The 24,761-nt window shown below is 38.1% G+C and overlaps 1 protein-coding gene across 1 annotated transcript; it reads right to left on the bottom strand.

Moving 5' to 3' along the window:
- Window positions 1-381: 381 nt before the first annotated feature.
- Window positions 382-24,426, bottom strand: LOC125869928 (zinc finger BED domain-containing protein RICESLEEPER 2-like). Its single transcript, XM_049550322.1, has 3 exons — window positions 22,413-24,426; window positions 21,743-21,881; window positions 382-523 (listed from the first exon to the last, which is right to left on the bottom strand). Exons 1-3 carry the CDS (start codon window positions 24,424-24,426, stop codon window positions 382-384), a joined length of 2,295 nt encoding a protein of 764 aa, XP_049406279.1.
- Between the last annotated feature and the right edge of the window lie 335 nt (window positions 24,427-24,761).

Genomic DNA, 24,761 nt, shown 5'->3' on the forward strand with positions numbered 1-24,761 from the left:
TGAAACTTTAAGTGCACAATTGGTCATTGTTTAAGTAATTTGAACCTTGTTGTGTGCATTTATGTTGATTATTCTGCAACACTATTTGTAGACATCCTTATTGAACTGTTGAACTTCAGTTTTACTTGAGGAGTTCGGGGTGTTGATGAGTCCTATATTTGGACTCATTTGGGCTTTGTTTTGATAATTTTAGTGTCCTCAAATACCAAATTTGTGCTATAAACTGATGTTACAACCTTTATTTTCAGGTATGATGATTAAGGAGCAAAGCAAGGACACTAACAGGCAAAAAGGAACAAAACAAGTTGAAGAAGTGGATAAGGGCGAGCCTGGTGATCGCCAATACCACTCGGCAACTCGCCTAGTGGATCTTTAGTCCGCCTAAAGTTCCACTGTGACAGTTATGAGGGAAGAAACCAAGTCGGCGACAGGAAAGGGGAAGTCGGTGAATCGCCGATCAGTTTCGCGATAACAACATTGATCCCCCAAAGTTACAGGACTTGAGGATGTTGAGAGCCAATGCCTGAAGGCGATAAAAGAGAGCAAAGGGCAGTTCATCAAACCGCTCAGCGAACCTGACTTACCTCGCCTAATGGCCTTTCGTGGATAATTTTTGGTGACTATAAATAGGATTTTGAACTATAAATTGAAGAGGGGTTGCTACCATTTAGAATAGTTTTATTTGAAGGTTTGACCGTTTCCCAATAGACTAGAAGTATTTTTGAGACTCAATTCGGAGATTTTGCAAGTGGGTTATTGATTTTCTTCAATTTAGACCATTGTAAAAGCTTGAATACTCTTACCCAGATCATGGCTAATGCATTTCATAATTGTTTTTCTGTTTTTATGATGTGTAGCTAAAACCCCAATTCTTGGGGTGTGATTATGTGATTATGGGTTGAATTAACTTATGGGTGCTGCTTATTACTAATTTAAATGCTATATTGAAGTGGGTGTAATCATTAGCTGTGTTTTTATTTATGAATTGTAGTTTCAAATTCAGTTCTAATTTTGTGTTCTTAGCTTGCTCGAGAGAGAGTTCTTAGAACCAAAGCTTTTGATTAATGGTTTGTGGGTATTGAGTTGATTTGGGTTAAGCTCGATAGAGTGAATGCTAAACCCAATCCCATTCATCTTGCTCGAGAGAGAAGATGTGTTAAGGTAGTGGGTTGTTCTTATTTGTTAAGCTTGTTGATGTTCGAGGACATCACTTGAATCGAAGTAGTTATTCTAGAGAAAGCTATTTCACTCATAGTCCAGCCTACCCACTGATGTTTAGTTATTTGTTAGTAGTTGCAATTACCCATATAATGAAATTTGCCTATAATCGATCACATCCCGAGAATTCCTCTCTATATTGTTATATCAATTTTGTGTATTTGCGTTGTAGTTGATAATTGCAAACCAAAACCCCAAATCTGACATTTATTGTCACCCCATTCCAACTTGTTTATATTTGGTTTCGATAATTTGTATTCCTATAGCTAATTAGACCACGTTTGTACTTTCTGAGTGAATTTGAATACGTACCACTCCATGTGGGTTCGACACCCCAATTCTTTGTTGGGATTTATACTGCTTAACGATCGTTTGCACCAAGAATTGGATGTGGTGTGCTTTAAATGTTAATCAGTACTCTAACTACTCTACGGACTCCTACTAATCAACTTCTTCAGAAGTTCTCATTCTCTCATCATCTCTATCATACCAATTAGAATTTCTGACATTACTACTTGGAACCAACTAAGGGCTCTCATTTAACTATTACTCATAGTAAAACATCATCCTCTCCTTCCTCCACATTTATAACCTTACATGGAATTATCACACCATCACTATCATGATAAGAACATTAACCTTCTCTTTCTACTATCACCTAACTACTAAAGAATCATTGAAAATCTTTAGGGTAAAAGGTCAATGAGCTCAAGTCCTTGCCCATTATTCTGGGAATTGAGTACAAATGTGAATCTCTCTAAAGTGTATGAGTATAAGTCATGAACACAATCCTGATATTAGAAACATCAACAAGATTTTCAAATGTCCGGACTTTGAGGAACACTCTAGAGTATGAATGGGTTGATATGCCACATTAACTCTTCCTGAACACATTACTATTTGATTCTCAACACTTGGATTGGTTTCTTATCTTATCATCTCCCCCTTAGGTCTAAAGTTGACACTTGAAAGCAATGGACCTATTCCTCATCTCTAAACTGGTCTACCTCCAACCTTTACTTTAGCACTCGGGAAAAGTTACTCTCAACAAACAGGTACTAAAACATCTTTCTAAGATGCTTCTCTTAGCCTCTTCTCATTCGCTTCTAAGGCTGCTTCGTCTAACTCTTTAGGAAAAATACTTGTACCAGCCTATCCCATATAGGCAGCTCAATTATACTATCTAGGCACACATGAAAAATCATAACCTCAATTGGGACCTCATCTGGCTACATACAATTTTGGGTGTACCTCTTACTGTTCTACCTTCATTTCTCTCCTCTATAGGTCATAATACCACATTTTCATTGCAAAGTACCACTTTTATTTCCTCACCTATTTCAGGTCAAACCTACTAGATAAAATCGCAAAACTAACACCATCACCCTCATGTTGCCATCTTTTGATCACACTACTCATCTCGAATACAAGCTTAGTATCTATTTTCAAACATGGATATCAAAATAATTTCTCAGATCTTATACCACTTGTCAGTACAAGAAAAGTCAAGAAACACTCACCCACTAAGATCTCATGATGAGCAGTCAATTTTTATCTTTCCGTCTACCTACTTAAAGATTACCCTCACCTTCCATTTCACAACTTAAGTACTATTTACTCACTTAGTGCACATTATCTCACAAATAGTTCTATAATCCTCTGAATACCATGGGGTTCCCCCATTCAAAATTCATAAGTCTAGCTTGGGTCTATCACCCTATGAATACTCTACTCTCGGATTCCACATATATTTAGTCATTTTTAACAAGATGGCACATCGACATCAACTTTATTCTGGTTAAAATATACTCTAACTCATCCTGACTAGTAACTATTCCTATACCTTCCATCTCGAACTCTCTACAACATTATTATTCCTTATTCTACTCATAAAGGAAACTCATCATTTATAACTGAGTGGGTGCATGATTGCAATAACATAATCTGCCCCATCTCTATCTCCCTTTCACAAATTAGTATGCCTTTGCATGATTTTCTCTAACTCTGGGTACTTTTACTACCACTGATTCTATCATCATAACTCGTACTATCCTTTCGGGTAAAAATGCTACCCAAGTTCTATAACACACTTCCTCATAAGGATCTCAGTTGAAACAACGATTAGAGAAGAGAGTGCATCTCGCTTTCAGCTCAAACACACAATTCATATGAATATGAGTGCATTCTTTTGAATCTGAATGGTTAACTCACTCACAAGCTCCTCTTAAGCCCCTCTATAGTCTCATGACTTTCTCAAGACTTTTGCTAAGAATAACTCATCCATAAGGATAATGGACTACTTTTCAACCACCTTTAGTATGAGGGGTAGTTGAATGGATATGAGAACGCACAAGTTAGAATAAATTCCTCATGGCACAGTTCTACTGCATGATTTAGAGTATGAAAGAAGGGAAAAATTTCTTAAATATCTATAGTCTCTCATTTATAGAAGTGGAACCTCACAACTATAAATAAGATCCTATTAACATGGCTTTATAGACAGCCTAGGACACTTGAACTCTGTGCTCGGATACCAAGTTTGTCACGCCCCGAGCCTACACCTTGGATGTGGCCGGCACTCGAGAACCATTGTTGGTTCCCAGGCAAACACTTGGCCTGGCTCATTACTCAGCAGAAGGCTTACTCAAGCAAGAAGGAACTCCAAATGCATAAATAACTTTAAAACTCAATTTAAACTCAACTCCAATAATTCTCTGAAAATAATTTAACAAGTATTAGTTAAATGTCTCATGACCTTAAAGCATTCCAACAACAAATGAAATGATGTTAGACTCTTCGGCCTTTAAACTATCTATGAAGACTCTACTATTACAGCAGGATTATCGGGACAAGACCCATGACATCATAACAAACTGAAATTAAAAGTGGAACCCTCCGAAAGTAAGGAGGCTTACTAATGCTAACTGAACTGCAAGTGGTATCAACGGAGCATCTATTTATGACCCTGAATAGTTGTATCTACATCATAAAAATATACAGGCCAAATGGCGTTAGTACATTGAATGTACGAGCATGGAAAGAGAATTCTAAAGCATAAACATAAGCTTGAATTGATAAAAAGGGAACATACTTACCTCATCTCATATCACTCAACTCGACTCAACTCAAGAATACTCAAATCAAAGATACTCAACTTAAAGATACTCAACTCAAAGATGCTCGACTCAACTCAACTCAAGGATAAAGCAACAATAAAAGATGAAATATATGGAAAACTTTTAAAACAGTAGATAATAACTCAATATTATGTAAAAATAAAATAATAAGTCAATTTTATGTAAGAATACAATAATAACTCAATTGTATGTAAGGATACAATAATAACTCTTATTTGGGAGATTCTCTAACCGATAACCATCACTATGAGCTATGTGATGAAACAACATCTCGCCCATGCTGCTAAAAATGTCCTATACCTTGCTGGAGTATAAGATAACTTCAACTAAGAGGATCCACTAAGCTATGCTTAAACAACAATAATGAATCATCTAAAAAGTATGACCCTTTACCCATGTTGGTATAAATGGTTTATGACGACTTTGATTTGTCTAAACTCGTTCCCATATTGGTGTTGAATACTACTCCGAATAATAAATACTCATGCTCATATGTTTAAAAATATAACCCTTCCTCTGGTTTGAGATAACTGCTCAAACTACCCTCTTAAAAGAGGTAACTGCTATTGAAATATCTTCAGAACTAATAATTCATTTAGAAATCTCAGTTTTTCTTTTATTAATGTAAAAATTGTTATCTTTGGGAATACATAGTCCTCTTATACTTTTACTTAATTCATACTTGGAAACCCTTTCTTAAAAACATATCAAAATCATATTTTAATACGATCCTTGACGACTCGAAAAGTCATACTGCATAAACATTGATGGTATATCTAGATGCCATACTACTCATACATTGATGGCATACTCGATTGTTATACTAATCATGTTTTAGAAACTCTTTTCTCAAAACTCATCTTAACTTTCTCTAAACTCAGTTTAAGAACTCAAATGTTGGTTTTAAAAAGCTTCTCAAAATTTATAACTCATATCATAGGGTTCATGTGCAATTATGGACATGAACGACTCAACTCAGGGATCTTAATAGCAATAAGGAAAATCAGTACTCATAACTCAAGACTCAAGAAATCAAGGACTCAAGAACTTGAAACTCATAGCTCTACTATATTTCTCCTCTCAAGTATACTCAATTTATGGAGTTCATGCGGAATTATGGGCATGAATGACTCGATTCAAAGATATCAATTACAATATAGATTCATGAATACAACTCTTCCCATCCTCATACTCATTTACTCAATTCTTGAAACAAGTTATAAATAGTTGTATAAGACTTCTCGAAAAACCTCAAAGGACTTTCTCGAACTCTACTCGTAATTGTACCTTGAATTTGAATTATGAATTCAAGAATCATGATTAAGATATATATGATTTTTCAATGATTAGATGTAGTTTGGATAGTTAAAATCAGGAAGATATTGAAGATATGTTTCAAAAGAACAAATTTGAAACGAAGAACGGAGAAAGAAAGTGGCATGATGCTCCGGGCGCACTGCTTGCGCGTTATGTCAGACCTTCATTTATTGGGGGTCTAATTGGGCACGCGCTAGACCTCCATTTATAGGGGGTCTGATTGGTTGCAGTGCTAGCGCATCGCGTGATGCCTCTATATGTTGGGGGTTTGATTGGGCGCACTGCTGGCGCGTCGCACCAGACCCCTATTTACTAGGGGTCTGATTGGGTGCACTGTTAGTGCATCTCTTTAGGCCCATATTTACTGGGATTTTGATTGGGTGTACTGCTGGTGTGTCGTGCTAGGCCCCATGAGGCTATGGGCTCACGCCGCCCCAGCCCAAACCTAGAAACATGACGAATCTTTTTCTTTGAATTTTGGCCCTAACTTGCCTAGAATCAATTGATTTCTTCCAAACTTCCTTAGATTCATTAACCCAACACAAGTAAATGAAAATCCTCTCAAAAATCCCTCAAGAACAATCCTCATTCGCAAGATCCTCACCTCAAGAACCCAACATGACTTCATTGTTAAAGAATGAAAAAAAAAACCTTAAGAACTCCTCAAGAACTCAAATCATTCAACCTCAAAGAACTAGGTTCTTGACGAAATCTTGGATGAACGCTTGAAACCTCTAAATTTTCTTCTCTTGAATCTTCTCTCTAAAGCCCTAAACGTTTTGGGGGTGAATGAAACTAATTCTAATTAGTGTATACCCTTAATTGGGGTTAATTTACACTTAGACTAAGTGGGGTTAAGGAAAAATCCAAAATACCCTCCTTATTTTGGATGGAAAAGCCTTAACTAGAGAGGTTGCACTCAAACAGGTTTATATCTCTCATACGAACTCGGATTTTAGAAAACTTGGTGGCGTTGGAAAGTGGACTCAAAAATCTTTGATTTGATACCTTATTGTCCACCTAACTCTAGAGATATGGTCATTGGAAGTTGACCCAAAACTTAAAAGAACTTACAGATGACTTGAATGAATTTCTCTTCAGTTCTTTTTGAAACTCGAGGTGCTATATCTAGTGACCTTAACACCTAACAAAATTCAAATTTTCTCGGTAAAATATTATTCATACACGAAGAATGGTTTGAGTCTTAACTCAAAATTTTCCGGGTGTTACCGAAAAACAAGTACAAGTCTCAATATTTGTTTTTCAAATAGAACAAAGCATAAAGTAAAGAACCACAGGGTCCACCGGGATGACAATCAGCTACCTCTTAATAGTCATTTGACAAGCCTCGGCAATAGGAGAAGAATAGTTGTCACACCGGACCGAACACTGAACCTATAGAAGTATAGAACCAAGAGTGGGTACCAACTAACACGGTACCCAACAATCAACCAAATAAACAAGGCAAACAAGCTAGAAATCAAATACCCCTTTCATTCCTAACCGAACCTCCTTAAACTACAACCTGCATATAAATCAGTTTGACCTAATAGTTCTATTACACACAGCTCATAAGGCTCAACAGTTGAAGTCAAATAGTCTAAAAAAAGTCAATCTCAAGTAGATTAATCACAAGTAACAAGTGCATCAATCACATTTAACAACTAGGTCAATCATAAAAAACAAATCACAATAATCAAAATCTTGCCGAATCCATTTCCCTTCGACACAATATCACTAGCCAGAACTGTTTCCCATCGACTTTATATCACATCTTTTATCGGAACTATTTCCCTTCAGCACATTATCACTAGCTGAAATCATTTCCTATCGGCTTTATATCATATCACTAGCCGAAACCATTTCTCTTCGACTTTATTTCGTATCATTTTCCAGAACCATTTCCCATCGGTTTTATATCACATGTCTTATCATGGTGCACAAAAATCAGTGCACATCAACATATTCACACCATGAAGAAGAGACAACAATTCAAGGAATTCAAGTCCTCATTCATGCCATCAAAGCATTTCATCAATCAATGAAAAAGAGGTCACAATAAGGCAATTCACAAAACATTATGATCAACACGTTGCCTTTTGTTTAATTCCCTTTTTATTCAGTAAGATTTATCAAGTGGAACAATGAACCCTTCACCTCATTCCCATTACTCCAACATACACACAATGAAGGGAAATACACGGTTCTACAAGATTACAAGGTTTAGGAGACCACTTGTTGCAATTCTATCAACTACTCACTACAAGACTTGAAGATTCTCCTTTCAGACAACGTCCAAAGCCACACAATTTACTTTAGTCAAATATTATTTAACACCTCATACTTCAAAAGAACTAACTAGAAGTTCGTACAAGTTAATCATCCATTTTTAATTTTGGGTCAACTTCAATTGAACATATCTTTTAGCACATAAAGAGTTAAGTGATCCATGACCTATCAAATCGAAGGACTTTGCGTCCTCTTTCCAACACTGCCAAGTTTACTAAATTTTGAGCTCGGAGTAAAATGTTATGGCCATTCGAGTGAACCCTCTCTAGTTAAGGCTTTTCATCTGTTTTTGCCACTAGGACTAAAACGTTTTTATCACCCTAGTTCAGGGTCTAATCTGATTTAGACCCCTTTTACACATTCCTAAATGCTTAGTTATTTAGAGCAAAGTTTCAAGAGGAGAAAAGGGTATGGTTTCAAGCGTTCTTTCAAGAATTGAGGATTTTGCCAAGAACAATGTTCTTTCTAGGTATGTAAGCTTCTCATAGTGCAAGACTCATTTTTCCTCACACCACTCCTATACTTCATCCATGAAGTAGTCCATGAAATCGTTTATTAAGATGATTCTTGAATAGTTCTTAATCTTAACTCCATTCTCAAACAATGGATGTTTTGCGTTTCTTGAGTTGAGGACCTTTAGTATGAGTTGTGAATCCTGATAGAGTTTATGTGAAATTATGATGGCTTCGTGTTGGTTTTGTGAATCAAAGAATGTTTGGAAGAAATCACTCGATTCATCAGAAACTCTAAGATGGGTATGGGGTGGCGCACATGCCATAACACCCGATTTACTAGTTAGTAGTTTGGGACCTAGTGCACCGCGCCAGCAGTGCCTCCCAAATCCTGGCGAGTAGTTTAGGGCCCGGCGACTTGTGCCACTCAGTGTGCCAAGGTCGCTTGGTCCTTTTCTTTTCGTTCCTTAATTTTGTATTTGTTCTTTCGAATCGTGTCTACGTTATATTCTTCTTGATATTAACTCTTAAAGTATTCATTAATCCTTGAGAGATCCTACATGTACTAATCACATGTATTAATTTACATTTCAAATAAAACTAAAGTTAAGAGGAAAGTTCAAGAGGTCATTTTGAGAATTCTTTCGCAGTTGATTGTAATTTTGAACTAAGTATTGAGGAAGTGAGTATGAGAATGAGGAGAGTTGCATTCATGATTGAAAAATGAGTATAAGAGAACTAAGTATTCCCAAGTGTAACACTTTTACATTTAAAAGAGGGAAATGTTAATTTCTAAATAAGTTTATGCGTTCAGAGAAGTTTCAGAGTATTACCTCTTTTCAGAGGATCTTTTAAGTAATTACCTCAAATTGAGAAAGAGTTATGTATATTATTGGGAGTAGTATTGAGGACCAATATGGGGATGCGTTCAAACAACTCACATTACTCATAAACCATTTATCCAACATAGGCAAAAGATCATACTTTTTAGACGACGCCTTATTTCTTTTCAGCATAGCTAGTTGGATCCACTTAATTGAGGTGTTATATACCCCGACAAGGTATAGGAAAGTTCTGGCAATAATGGCAAGACGTTGTATCATCAATTAGCTCATAGTGATGGTTGTCGGTTAGAGAATCTCCCAAATAAAAGTAAAGAGTATTTTATTGTATTTTTACACATCATTGAGTTTATATATCCTATTTTATAATGTTTTAATTATTAAATCTATCATTGTTGATTTTGGATTGGAGTTGAGTAGAGGTGAGTATGTCTTCCTGCCTTATTATTTTAGTTGTCTATGCTTTAAGTGTCCCCCTTACATGCTCGTACATTCATTGTAGTGACGTCATTCGACCTAAATCTTTTTATGATGCAGATACATGTGCTCATGGTCATCAATAGGTGTTTTGTTGATACTATTTGTACTCTAACTAGCTTTGGTTAGCCTCCTTACTTTTGGGAGGGATTCACAGTTATTTCCTTTTTTGTTAGGTTGTCATGGGTCTTTTCCCGACATCTATATTATTACTTAGAGGCTTCATAGATAGTTAGGAGTTGAGGAGTCTCTCACTATTTTGTTTGTTGATGTTTTAATACCTTGAGATAATTTCGTATGTTTATTTAAGTATTTCTAGATATTCATTGAGTTATGTTTTTCTGGAGACATGTTGAGTTTAATTATGCACTTAGAGTCCCATTTTTTAATAAGTCTTTCGCTAAGTATTCAACCAGGCCAAGGGTTCGCTTGGGGACCAACGATAGTTCTCGAGTGTTGTCCATTCCAGGGTGTAGGCTCGGAGCATGACAAACTTGGTATCTAAGAAAGAGTTCAAGATTCCTAGGGTGTCTATGAAGACATGTCTGTAGATTTCTTGTTATCAGTGTGAAGCGCGCCACATCTATAATTAGGATGCTGCGACTTTTAGGAAACATTTTGCTACTTCTTACTCTTTTCATGCGGTAGAGTTCAACTCTATAAAAGTTTCCTCTAATTCATGCTTGTGCGTATCTTTTAAGATCATGCCTCCACAAAGAGTTGTTCGAGGATGTACTACTAGAAAGAATGTTAACCCATAATGTCTAGAAGCTCCCAATTCACCAGAAGTGCAACCCCCTCAAGGAGATGTCACCAATGCTAAGTTTAGGAATGCCATTCCGATGCTGACTCAGGTTGTGATAAATCAGGCTGGTCAACAAAGAGGGGTTAGTTTGGATGTGTCTGATACATCCAGAATTTGAGAATTTATGTGGATGAATCTCCAAAGTTTATAGGATCGAGCATCACTGAGGATCCACAAAACATTGTGGAAGAATTCCAGAAGATGTTTGAAGTTATGCGTGTTGCCAATGCAAAGCGTGTGGAGTTAGCTTCAAACCAACCCAAGTGTTGCTAGGATCTGGTATGACCAATGGAAGAAGTGCAGGGCTGAAGGGGCACCACTTTTGAATTTGGCTATTTTTAAAGTGCCTTCTTAGGGCGCTTCTTCACCGCAAGCTAAGGGAAGCAAAGGTAAGGAAATTTTGAATCTTAATTGGGAGTTCATGAGTGTGCATCAGTACAACCTCAATTTCACTCAGTTATCCCATTATTCTCCGGAGATAGTGGCTGACATGAGAAGCATGATGAGTTTGTTTATGTCTAGGTTGTCAAGTAAGAAAGGTAAGGCGGCTATGTTGATAGGGGATATGGACATAGCCAGGCTTATGATCCATGTGCAGCAACTTGAGAAAGATAAGTTGAAAGAGATGGAAAAGTTTCAAAGTACGAGGGCTAAGACATAAAATCATGAGCCCGACCAACAGAAGACCATAAATGTGAATCGGTCATCCCTTCAGAAAAGGTCACTTGGACCTTCTCCATTGTACGCTAGTGCGTCTGCACCAAAGAATAGAGGTGATTTTAGGAACCAGAACTCCCATAATTTCAAATCTCTACCTACTCAGTCTAAGGGTAGTGTGACACAAGGTGCTAATTGGACCCCCACATGAGCTAAGTGTGGTAGGAATCACCTAGGAGCGTGTCGTGATGGCTCTAATTGTTGAATTAAGTGCGGTCAAACAGGTCACTTCATGAGAGAGTGTCATAAGAACATGCAGGGTAATGGGAGTAACAGAGCCCAATATTCTTCAGCGGCTACGGTAGATAGAGCTACTCTAAGATGAGATACTTTAGGGATAATAGGAGGATCAAACCGTTTGTATGTTATAACTAGTCGCCAAGAGCCAAAAGATTCATTAGATGTTGTCACTGGTATAATCTAGGTCTTTACTTTATCTGTTTATCCATTAAATGATCCAACTGTGAGTTTGTCTTTTGTGGCTTCTTATGTAGCTATGAGGTTCAATATTCTTCCCGAATGACTTCTTCAGCCATTTAGTGTTTCCACACCTATTGGTGAGTCTATCCTAACTGAAAGATTTTATCATGATTGTATCATCTCTGTCAATCTTAAGGACACCATGACTGACTTAGTTGAGTTAGACGTGGTAGACTTTGATGTTATTCCAGGTATGGACTGACTTCATGCTTGTTATGCCTCATTTGAATGTATAACTCGAGTAGCCAAGTTTAATTTTCCTAATAAGTGTGTTTTAAAGTGGTGGAGTAGTTCAGCAATGCCTAAGGGTCATTTCATCTCATACCTTAAGGCAAAAAAGTTAGTTTCCAAGGGGTGTATCTATCACTTAGTCAGAGTTAATGTCTCTAGTGTTGAGACACCACCTATTCAATCAATTACAGTTTGTAAGTGAGTTAACATAGGTCTTTCCAGATGATCTTCCCAGAGTCCCTCCTAAGAGAGAAATCGACTACGGAATAGACATCCGTTCTGATACTCGACCTATCTCTATTCCACCATATAGAATGGCTCTAGCTGAGTTAAAAGAGTTAAAAGATCAGTTGATAGATCTTCTTTATAAGGGTTTTATTCGCCCAAATGTCTTACCTTGGGGATCTCCGGCATTATTTATGAGGAAGAAAGATAGTTCCCTTAGAATGTTTATTGGTTACCGCCAGTTGAACAAGGTCCCTATAAAGAATAAGTATCCCTTTCTAAGAATTGATAATCTTTTTGATAAACTTCAGGGTGCCACTTGCTTCTCTAAGATAGACCTCAAATATGTCTATCATCAGTTGAAAGTAAGAGAAAGTGGCATCCCGAAGAAAACATTCATGACCTATTATGGTCATTATGAGTTTCTTCTTTTGTATTTTGGCTTGACTAATGCTCCTGTAGCATTCATAGATTTTACAAACAAAGTGTTTAAGCCATATCTTGACATGTTTGTTATTTTATTCATTGATGACATATTGATTTATTCGAGGAATGAGGAGGATTATGCTAGTCATCTTAGAATTATCCTAAAAACTCTCAAAGATCGAGAATTGTATGCTAAATTTTCTAAATGTGAGTTTTGGCTTAAGTATATGACATTCTTAGGCCACATTGTATCTAACAAAGGGATTCAAGTTGCCACTCAAAAGATTGAAACAGTGTAGAACTAGCCCAGACCCGTATCTCCAACTAACATAAAGAGTTTCTTGGGATTGGCGACTTACTATAGAAGGTTTGTCCAGGGGGTTTCATCTATTTCGTCCCTGTTGACTAAGCTGACTCAGAAAACAACTAAGTTTCAATGGTTCGAAGCTTGTGAGAATAGCTTTCAGGAATTGAAAACGCAGTTAACAATTGCCCTAGTGTTGACCCTACAAGAGTGTACAAAAGGCTTTGTTGTTTATTGTGATGTGTATCGAGTTGAACTTGGTTGTGAATTAATGCAAAATGGTGAGGTGATAGCCTATGCCTCCAAACAACTTAAGATTCACGAAAATAATTACCTAACTCATGATCTCGATTTAGCAGTAGTGGTGTTTTCTTTGAAAATATGATGTCACTATCTATATGGTATTCATGTGGATATGTTCACCGACCACAAGAGTCTCCAGTATGTTTTCAGTCATAAGGATTTTAATTTCAGACAAAGGTGGTTGTCAGAGTTACTCAAGGACTATGACATGAGTATCCTATATCGCCCATGTAAGGCTAATATTGTTGTTGATGATTTGAGCAGGTTATCTTTCACAACACAGGGTACTCCCTAGACGTAACATGGCGTATACAACCCTGAAGGACTCCATACAAGCCAGTTAGTCTTCACAACATAAGCAATATAGCAATAAGAGTAAACTACATTTCAAGTCTAAAATTTTCATAACGAAAAGCGGTAGTCTAGACACTTAGTCTCAACATAGCCATCTATTACAATCATTGAATAAAATAGGGCATAGCCCATACAACATATCCAAAAAGGGAAATACATAAAATAAACTACAGCATAGGAAAAAGCCGTCCTCGAACCATGAGGACTAACCAATTTTCGAAAAATACTCAAGTCCAAGCTCTAGCCACAAGAATGATCACCTCAAGAACCGGACCCTGCACTTGGGAAAAATGTGGGAAAAGTAGGCGTTAGTACAAAAATGCAATATGTATGATAGTCATGCACAAAAACATTGAAAATATGCTAAAAGGGACATTTCATTTGAAAGAATGCAATTTACTAAGTTAAACATGATATAAGAGTTAAGAAATCATAATTCATAAAACATAGCCAACACAGTCATCATCATCTTTAAAACCTTTGAAACCCATAAACAAAGATTATTGAGTAACCATAGTTCATTATTCATGTTCTTGTTCTTGTTATGGGAATAAACCTTAATCGACATGAGACCATGTGATCTTAACATAGAATCCGGTAACTCCCACACCGAAAAGGGTTGGTCTACTTGCCTACGGTAGAAACGATAACTTTATCTTACGTGGATCCACTAGCTAATAACTTATGGGAGAACATAGTTTATGGGATAAGGAGATTTCTACTAGAAACCCAGCCTCGCCTATTGTGAGGGTTTCCATCCCAAGAGATTGCTTCTATAAATCCGGCCTCAACTAACTTGAGGGCTCCCATCTCATATCAATAGCCACTCAGTGCTAATTATTAATTCCCACGGAATACTTATTAAGTCTTGACTTGACTCATATTCTTGGAAGAATGTCTTGACAATCAATCCAAGCTTAATTCATTGGATACCTCTTAGATCATGCGTGAGAATAACCTTTCACGTTCCATGTCTACATATAAATCTTAGATTCAATTAGGTGAGAAAGCCTTTCAACCTTAGAATCTTCATTATGTGAGAAAACCTTTCACATCCTATTCATACATAAGTGTGTATATGAGAATGTGCTTTCAACAACACAACAACTAAATCATAATCATTGATATTGCACTCTCAAAGTATTCTTAAAGCATTTACATAGACTTTATCAAACATGCATAAATCTCATACTTTTCCCTTCCAAGGCTAAAAGCTCACTTTCAATCAACACATCTAGAATTCAAACATTAGACATGGATATCATCATAGTTCAAGTGATCTAATCACTAAATTCATAATTTCATAACATTCCTTTTTCATCAACAAACACCTACTTCATAAGATTACAATTGAGAAATATGGGAATTTCATGGGTTCTTGGGGATATCATAAAAACCATAGGAAATCATCAATTCATGTTTAATATAACATAATTCAATCATTAGAATCATGTTTTAAAGGAACCCAAGACTTTGGAATCAAACCTTAACATTTGGGGATTTCTATCTTTTGAAATTAGAGATTTTGAGAGGACTCCATGGATGAAATCTATCCATGGATGAAAAATATCATACCTTAACAACAAATCCCAATGAATTTGATGTGAAGAAACTTGATTCTTGAACCCTATCTTGAATATCCTCCCCCTCCTTCTTCTTCTCCTTCTTCTTCTCCTTCTCCTTCTCCTTCTCCTTCTCCTTCTTCTTCTAGATAGAGAATATTTTAGGAGGATGAACTTTGGGATTTATTTGAGTTTTGGAAATAATGAGATGAATGGGTAGGTTTTTGAGTTAAAATGGCTTATATAGTGACCCTAAGTTAAGGCAAAACGACCTCACTTAATCCTCACTTAAACAAAAATTTCCCAACATAACCCTACTTGGCAGCCTAGTTCCCAGGCCTCACGGCCAACACCATGGCCCGTCAAGGGTCTCACGGCCCTTCATGGTGCCCTTGGTCCCTTGACCAGTGGCTAATCCACCTTGGTTTTGCCTCCACAAAGTGAAGGCATCACCACGTACCTTCCCACGGGCCGTGATCTTCACCACGGGTCGTTAAGTGGCTTGTGGAAATGAGCCATTGTTGGGTAGCCTTAGGGAGAATACTGACTTGCCACCACGAGTGGCACCATGGGGCATGGAGAGCACTAAAGACCGTGAAGGCTCACGTGGCAAGGTAGACAGTGCCTTGGGGCTTTAGGCAGCCTTGGCCATTTACCTTGCTTCTTGCCCTCTTGCCTTTGGCTCTTGGCCACCTCCATGACTCTAACACTCACGTTTAGCTCTAATCGATTCCTCCATACGACCTTCACGGAAGCTATTTCCTTGTTTCTCAAACTCTTAACTTGCCGGTCTAGAATCTCTACCGGGACTTCCTCATATGAAAGATGTTCACCAACCCTCAACCCTTCTAAGAGGATTATGGATACCTGAAATGACCCAAAAAGTTCTTAAAAATGTGCTTCGAAAGTTACCGAAAACTTGTTTAGCTATATAAAAACAAAAAATCTGTTTCGTTTTTCAAAAATCCGACTTCATATTCTTGTTTAGGGGGTCAAATTGAGTGGGAAATGGGTCTAACCCAAATTTTAGAGCAACCGTATCAATATCCGAAATTTCCAAGTGAAGCCTTTTTCGAGGGTCTACTTTGGAGGGTCATATCTCCTAGCACACAAATAATTGGGTGGTCCATAACATATCCATGGAAATCCCTTTGAGTTAGCTACCTAACGCACTTCGTTTCACCTCATTCGGAGTTCGGACGGAGAAGTTATGCCCATTTTTGTAAAATCTATCCGGCAGGAAATGCAATTTCCAGTGAGCGTTTTTACTGTTAACCCGCCTCATTTTTTTTCTAAGTGTTGGACCATTTTTTTCCAAAGGGCATATGTTATTTCCTATATACCATTAGTTCAATTCTCATCTCTAAAACATTTCCCAAAACACCTCTCCCATACTTAGACACATTTTCTCTCAAGATTCTCTCAAGAACCCTAATCCAAAACCTTCCTCAAGATTGAAGAGACTCTTGCTCCAAGTTCCAAGCTTCCATTGAAGACACTCTCAAGACCTTCATAAGAACTCAAGGTATGTGGTGTTGAACTCATGGGTCCTTCCACCCATAGTGCCTAGACTCTATTCTACTCACTAATTCATGGTTTAAGTTAAGATTCATAAATTAGTCTTGTTCTTTGTAATAATTTCCTGCACATTGAATTTTAAACATGAAAAGTGATTGTTTTGAGCATGTTGTGACTCTAGAACTTGAATCTAAATTTGGAATGGATGTGGAGATTTTCATGTGGTATTGTGGGTGTTAAAAGGTGTTGTTGTAGGTTGTTCACTGGTTTGGCTGCATAATTACTACCCTATTTTCCATGCTCTTTGATTCCATTACATGCCTTCAAGGTGTTTGACAAAATGTCCAACTATGGAGAATTGATGAATCGATGCTTTAAAGCTTGAGTTATGAGATGTATGGCAATCCAGAGATGTGTTGATGACAAACTAAGCTTGTGTATATGTTCATTCCATACGTGAGATTTCATTAGAGCCTAATGGGAATTTCCTATATAAAGTGTTGCATGACCATGCCCAGTCCGGGGGAAAAGAACCGGACAACCATGTGAGAGGTTTATATCTCACCACCTAGGATGCTTGGGGTTTGACCAACATCAACCATGTGAAAGGTTTATATGTCACCACCTAGGATGCTTGGGGTGTGACCAACATCAACCATGTGAGGGGTTTATACCTTGCCACCAGGGTGTCCGGGTGTGAACGGTATCCCCATCCTAAGTTGGGGTTATAGATTGGTTGAATCATGCATACACATATGATATCTACTATTAGTATAGATTTACTTAAACATGTTTTAACTTCACTTTGATCATGCATTCTCATATTGTTATTCATAATGCCTATGAAACTATTTCTTGTATTTCGATTGTGTCCTTGTCTATTCTTGTGTTGCACCCCGCATACTTAGTGCATTCCAAGTACTAATGCATATTTTGCCTACATGATGTCACCATGTAAGGACCGGAGCTACTCTTGATCCTTCTCTCCATTCACGTGGCTAGTACGGTGCTTATCCGAGTTTGTTGGTGAGTCCTCAATGATTCGAGGGCTATGTTATGTTTCCTACTCCTATGTTAAGAGACTTTAGCTTGCAATTGTATTTTGACTACGAGGGGAGCCGGTAGTATGTCATGGCCCCCGTCCTATCTATGTATGTAGAGGTGTGCGTTGGACAAGAATATTGTAAATGAGCTTGACTCTTGTTCTATGATGTCATTTTGAAAAGGTTTGCCCTTAGTCCCTATTTCCTGTTAATTAATGTTGAATGTGCTTCCGCGACCGATGAAGTGTGATGACAAGTTTGAGAGGCTTGTTTAGGGTTCCTTCGGGTTCCTCATTCGCCATGTCACGTATAGGCCCTAGGCTTGGGTTGTGACAAGCTTGGTATCAGAGCAGTAGATTGTTAAATACTTGGAGTCCAACACACCGCGTTGAGTAGAGTCCTAATCATGGTTGTGAAGCGCGGCACGACTATGAATGGGAGGCTACAAAATGTTTTAGGAAAGGTTTCCCTTCCTCATGTTCTATGTCGTTCTTAGAGTGCGATAAGGTGATTCCTCCCTAACGCTTGCTCTTTGGATTGCTAGATCATCATGCCAAACATGAGGGGAAGACGGGCCCGATCACCGGAAGAGCCACCCACCAATGGTGAGCTCCGTGATGCATTCACCATGCTTGAACAAGTGGTAGCTAACCAAGTGCAACAAGGAGCCCAAGCTCCTCGAACTACCACCCCAGGGGAAAGGGTGAGAGATTTCATGAGGATGAACCCTCCGGTCTTCCATGGTTCAAAGGTGGATGACGACCTGCAAGAGTTCATCGATGAGGTATGCAAAATCTTGACCATTATGGATGTTGGTGCTTGTGAGAAGGGGGAATTGGCGGCCTACCAACTTTAGGGGGTTGCTCAAATTTGGTTTGATCAATGGAAATGTGAGAAATGTAATGGCTATGTGGTGTTGTGGGAGGAGTTTAAACTTGCTTTCCTTAATAGGTTCTTCCCTCTTGAGCTTAGGGAGGCAAAGTTGGTGGAGTTCATGAACTTGAAGCAAGGAGCTATGAGTGTGAGGGAGCATGCCCTCAAATTTGTCCAACTCTCCAAGTATGCACCTCACTCGATGGCCGACTCTGGGTCAAGGATGAACAAATTTGTGATGGGTGTATCTGACTTGGTTAGTGAAGAGTGTCGGTCCGCTATGCTCATTGGAGATATGGATTTGTCTCGGTTGATGACTTATGCCGAGCAAATGGAGGAGGAGAAATTGAGGAAGAGAAGGGGGCACGAGGCCAAGAGGGCCCGATTGGAGAATAGGTTCCCTAAGGGTGCTAGATTTCATCAAGGCCGAGGAAACCCTCATGTCAACCGGGGATTTGCTATCAATGTTCCTAGACCTCAAGGGGGAGGTGAAGTGGGTTCTATGGATGTATGCCCTAAGTGTGGGAGGAAGCATGGTGGTCCTTGCATGAAGGGTTCGGGTGCTTGCTTTGAATGTGGAGAAGTGGGTCATAAGAGGTTTGAATGTCCCAAGATCCGCAACAAGGTCCGAAGTGCTAACACTACTCCTTTGGGTAGAGGTGCTTCTCAAAGTGGTGCCCCAAGGGACAATCGATTTTATGCTTTGCATGGTAGACAAGGTGTTAATGAGACTCCGGATGTGGTGACCGGTATGTTGCAAATCTTTGATCTTGATGTTTATACTTTGATTGATCCGGGTGCCACCCTTTCCTTTGTTACCCCCTTAGTTGCTAGAAAATTTCATGTCGAGTCGGAATTGTTGCATGAGTCATATGAAGTATCCACTCCCATTGGTGTCTCTATTGTTGCTAGAAAAGTGTATAGAAATTGTCCGGTTTGCATATTAAATAAGTTGTTGCCTTGTGATCTTGTTGAGTTGAACATGGTGGATTTTGATGTTATTCTTGGGATGGATTGGTTGCATGCATATTATGCTTCTATTGATTGTAGGACTCGTAAAGTCAAGTTCCGATTTCCTAATGAACCCGTCCTTGAGTGGGAGAGCCGGGATGTTGTGGTGAAGGGGAAATTCATTTCTTGCATTAAAGCCCATAGGTTGATTTCCAAAGGGTGCTTGTACCATATTGTGAGAGTCAATGATGTGGAGTCTAAAGTCCCTCCTATTGAGTCTATTCCGGTTGTTAATGAGTTTCTAGATGTCTTCCCAGAAGACCTTCCCGGTGTCCCTCCCGAAAGGGAGATAGATCTTGGTATAGACCTCCTTCCCGATACTCAACCTATTTCTATCCCCCCTTACCGTATGGCCCCGGCGGAGTTGAAAGAGTTGAAAGAGCAATTAAAAGATTTGTTAGAGAAGGGGTTTATTAGACCTAGTCATTCTCCCTGGGGTGCTCCGGTTTTGTTTGTGAAGAAGAAAGATGGGTCTCTTAGAATGTGTATTGATTATCGACAACTTAATAGGGTCACCGTCAAGAATAGGTATCCTCTTCCAAGGATTGACGATTTATTTGACCAATTGCATGGGGCTAGTCACTTCTCTAAGATTGATCTTCGGTCAGGGTATCATCAAGTGAAGGTGAGGGAGTGTGATATTCTCAAGACGGCCTTTCGTACTAGGTATGGGCACTATGAGTTTGTGGTGATGTCTTTCGGGTTGACTAATGCTCCGGCTCTCTTTATGGATTTGATGAATAGGGTTTTCAAACCCTACCTTGATTCTTTTGTGGTGGTGTTTATAGATGACATCTTGATCTATTCTCGGGGTGAGGAAGAGCACAAGGGTCACTTGAGGGTTGTACTCCAAAGATTGAGGGAAGAGAAGTTGTACGCTAAATATGAAAAGTGTGAGTTTTGGTTGAAGGAAGTTGCTTTCCTAGGCCATGTGGTGTCGGGGGATGGTATTAAGGTGGATCCTAAGAAGACCGATGTTATTAGGAATTGGCCTAGACCTTTGACCCCGTCGGATATAAGGAGTTTCTTGGGTTTAGCGGGTTATTATAGGAGATTTGTGGAAGGGTTTTCTTCTCTTGCTTCTCCTATGACTAAGTTGACTCAAAAGAAGGCTAAATTTGTGTGGTCGGATGAGTGTGAGGAAAGCTTCCAAACTTTGAAAGAAAGGCTTGTGTCCGCTCCTATTTTGTCACTTCCGGATGGGTTAGAAGGTTTTGTTGTTTATTGTGATGCTTCCCGTATTGGTTTGGGTTGTGTGTTGATGCAAAGTGGTAAGGTTATAGCCTATGCTTCTAGGCAACTTAAGGTTCATGAAAAAAATTACCCAACCCATGATCTTGAATTGGCCGCCGTGGTTTTTGCTTTAAAGATTTGGCGTCATTATTTGTATGGGGTGCATGTTGATATCTTCACCGACCATAAGAATCTCCAATATGTGTTCACGCAAAAAGATCTTAACTTGAGACAAAGGAGGTGGTTAGAATTCCTTAAGGATTATGATATGAGTGTTCACTATCATCCGGGGAAAGCTAATGTGGTGGCGGATGCATTGAGTAGAGTGTCCATGGGTAGCTTGGCTCATGTGGAGGAAGGTAGTAAAGAGTTGGCTAAGGAGGTCCATCGGTTGGCCAAATTGGGAGTTAGTTTAGAAGGGGTGGATAATGGAGGAGTAGTTGTTGTGGATGGTAGGGCTGGGCGTTCAGTCGGTTCGGTTCGGTTTGTAAATTTCGGTTCGGTTTTTTCGGTTTTCGGTTTGGCAAAATATGAAACCAAACCAAACTGAAATAAATTCGGTTTGGTTCGGTTATTACAATTTCGGTTCGGTTTATTTCGGTTTGATTTTCGGTTTAACCAAATTTAATTAATGCGGCATGTGGGTTGTGGCATCTGGATTATTTTCTGCTGGCCTGAATATAAACTGATCAAAATTTGACTTTCTTGGCCTTAATTTGTTTCACCAAGTCTCAACTTTCATGTCACAACTCACAAGCCTTTTACTTGAAACTTACCATATCATTGACTAAAATATCTAAACAAAATAGATAATTCTTGTCCAGCAGGCAGCAACATTAACAAACTAGTCGAGAATAAGAATAAAAAGGCTATCAAGACTCAAGAGTCAAGCCAACAACAGTACAACACTAGAAAATTCAAAAACTTGTGCCCAGCACCACTAAACTGAAACGTCCAGCTGCCAGTAGACTGAAAAGTCCAGCAAGAGAATAGTCGGGACACTGTTGCCTCTTGTATCATAAGAACACTGCATTGACTCTGCGGAGATACCAAAAACACTGACACTGCAAAAACAATTGTCCAAATTTAGCACGATACAATAATGAGCTTGAAACTCTGTATAAAGTCTGGAAGCAAATTACAGACAACCACTGACAACTTTTTTTTCATCATATTTTTTTTGTTTGGATGAAGAGCCAACAACTTACATAATAAATGTCACATACAGAAGTAGAAACAAGAATGAACATACACTTGCTGTTAGAAAAGTTTAAATTAAACGAAGAGCTGAAGACAGTTTAAAGAATGGAGTGAAACTGAACAACATAGTATAGTGACGAACAGTGCAAAGAATTCAGCATCTGTATAATATATAAAACTATCAAGCAAGTTATGTAAATAAGTTCTTTACTTACCCATACCATGCATCACTAGTTAATAGTTGAACTTACAAGTTGCAACTATATATCAATAATACTAGATTCAGTCCCACTACAAGCAAAATCTAAAAAAATATGAAAGAATTTGTTAGTTGTTAAGAAACATAAGTAAGAAAATTATTTTCAATATAATTAATACAAATACCAAAATCTTACCAAGTTCAAGTTTCTCAAGATACTCTAAATCTTCTTCAATATTGATTTGAAAAGGCTCACTTCTAAGACAATCTTGAACACAAATAAGAGATTGCACAAGTTTAGGAGTTAATGAACTCCTAAAGGGATCAAGAACACGACCTTCTGTGCTGAATACACATTCTGATGCGACACTTGAAATGGGAATGGCTAACACATCACGAACCATCTCCGCGAGAATAGGAAATCTCGGCTCATTTACTTTCCACCACATTAATATATCAAAGCCATCATTATCTGGCTCAATATCTTCAGCAAGATATCTTTCCAATTCTGATTTACTACCTGAACTTCCACTAACTTCTTTATGCTTCTCAAATTGTTGTTTCGTTCTCATTCTTCCTCTATTTACAAAGTTGCCAGAACCATTCACACTAGATATAATTGATGAGTTGCTAGATGAAGTGGGTGAAGATGGTACATGTAAAGAGCTGTTTGAGGATTTCTCAACATAATAATCAAATAATTTGTTCATGTATTTTTTCACTTCTGAACATAGCTCATCCCCAACTTCTTTTCCAAACATATCCCTAATTGCAAATGGAACATAATCAAGCTTGTTACGGGGATCCAACACGGATGAAATAAAGATCATCTTGTTCATTTTATGTGGTTCACCCCAATACTTTTTGAACTTTTCCTTCATACCTTTTGCCATTTCTTTCAAATTACCATCTTCATTTTCCATCATCTCTTTCAAAATAAGATTAAGTTCAGCAATTTCAACAAAGTGTGTATTGCTAGTGACATAATTAGAACCAGAGACCTTCAAAGTAAGTACATAAAAAGTTTCAAGAAATTTCACTATTGACCTCATATTTTTCCAGTCAACACTTGTAAGAATATCTACACTAGTTCCATCTTTTGCACTAGTTCCATCTTCACCTTCAGAAGAATTAGAACCAAAGGTACGAAAATGGTTCAAGTATCCAATATCATAAAAACTATATCTTTCAAATGCAAGCTCAAAATGTTGTGCTACATCGAGCATCAAATATGTAGAGTTCCACCTAGTAGGAACATCTAAACATAATGATTTCTTACAAGTTATCAATTGAGATTCACAACATTCTTTGAACTTTCGAATTCTTGCGGGAGATTGTTTAATGTATTTCACGGCTTGTCTCACTAGCTTGATAGACTTACCAATTTCCTTCAACTCATCTTGCACAATAAGATTAAGGATATGTGCCATACACCTCACATGAAGATGGTCACCATCCATAATGTTAGTTCCCCAATTACTCAATTGTTTAGACATTTCTTTCACAGTAACATCATTAGAACTAGCATTATCAACTGTAATAGTAAACACATTATCCAAACCCCATTCAAGCAAACAATTAGTAATGCAAGCCGCCATATCCCCGCCCTTATGACTAGAAATAGGACAAAAAGTTATTATTCTTTTATGCAAAGTCCAATTTCTATCTATAAAGTGGGCTGTCAGACACATGTAGTTGATTTTTTGTATAGAGGTCCAAGTATCTGTCGTAAGACAAACTCTTGGACGTGCTTCTTTGAAAACCTTCTTTAAAAGTTGTCTTTCTTCAAGGTATAATTCATAACAATCTCTTGTCACGGTTCTACGAGAAGGAATATGAAATTGTGGCACTGTAACTCTCATGAAGTTTTTAAAGCCCTCTTTCTCAACAAAACTAAACGGTAGCTCGTCAACAATTATCATTTTGGCTAAAGCTCTCCTACTTTGTGCTTGGTCAAATTTCCAAGTGCTAATCACTCCTTCCTTTGCTCCCATTGAAGATGGTAGAAAATTAATTACATTTTGACCTTTATCTATGGTGTCACGAGGAAATTTAGGACATGTTCTCATATGAGTATTCATTGATGACGTACCGTTACTTGATGTAGAAGCTGCATAAGTTTTCGCACAATACTTGCATTTGGCTTTCTTAGCTCCACTTTCATCGGTGAACTTGTCAAAATGCTTCCAACAAGTAGCTCTAGGTTCCATGAGTTTCCTTTTCTTTGAAGTATCGACATCAACTTCAACCTCATTAGGAGATGAGGTGTTAGGTGTGCTTTCATTTGAAGCTCCACTTTCACTTACCCTACTTCCAATTTGTGTCATCTGTAAAAAAGTGAAACAAACAAGAAGAACAACAATCAGAATTCAGAAAGACACAGACACACTGACACACAATACATTATAGTTCACAAATCACACAAATGATCACATAGTTGCATTACTGATTACTTGCATAGTTGCATTCAATGATTAAAAAAACAATAGAGGATTCACAATTTATAGCAATAAAACTCACAAATCATGCATGTATGATGTACCAA

The sequence above is a fragment of the Solanum stenotomum genome, chromosome 7, assembly GCF_019186545.1.
Source record: "Solanum stenotomum isolate F172 chromosome 7, ASM1918654v1, whole genome shotgun sequence".
Lineage (NCBI taxonomy): Eukaryota > Viridiplantae > Streptophyta > Magnoliopsida > Solanales > Solanaceae > Solanum > Solanum stenotomum.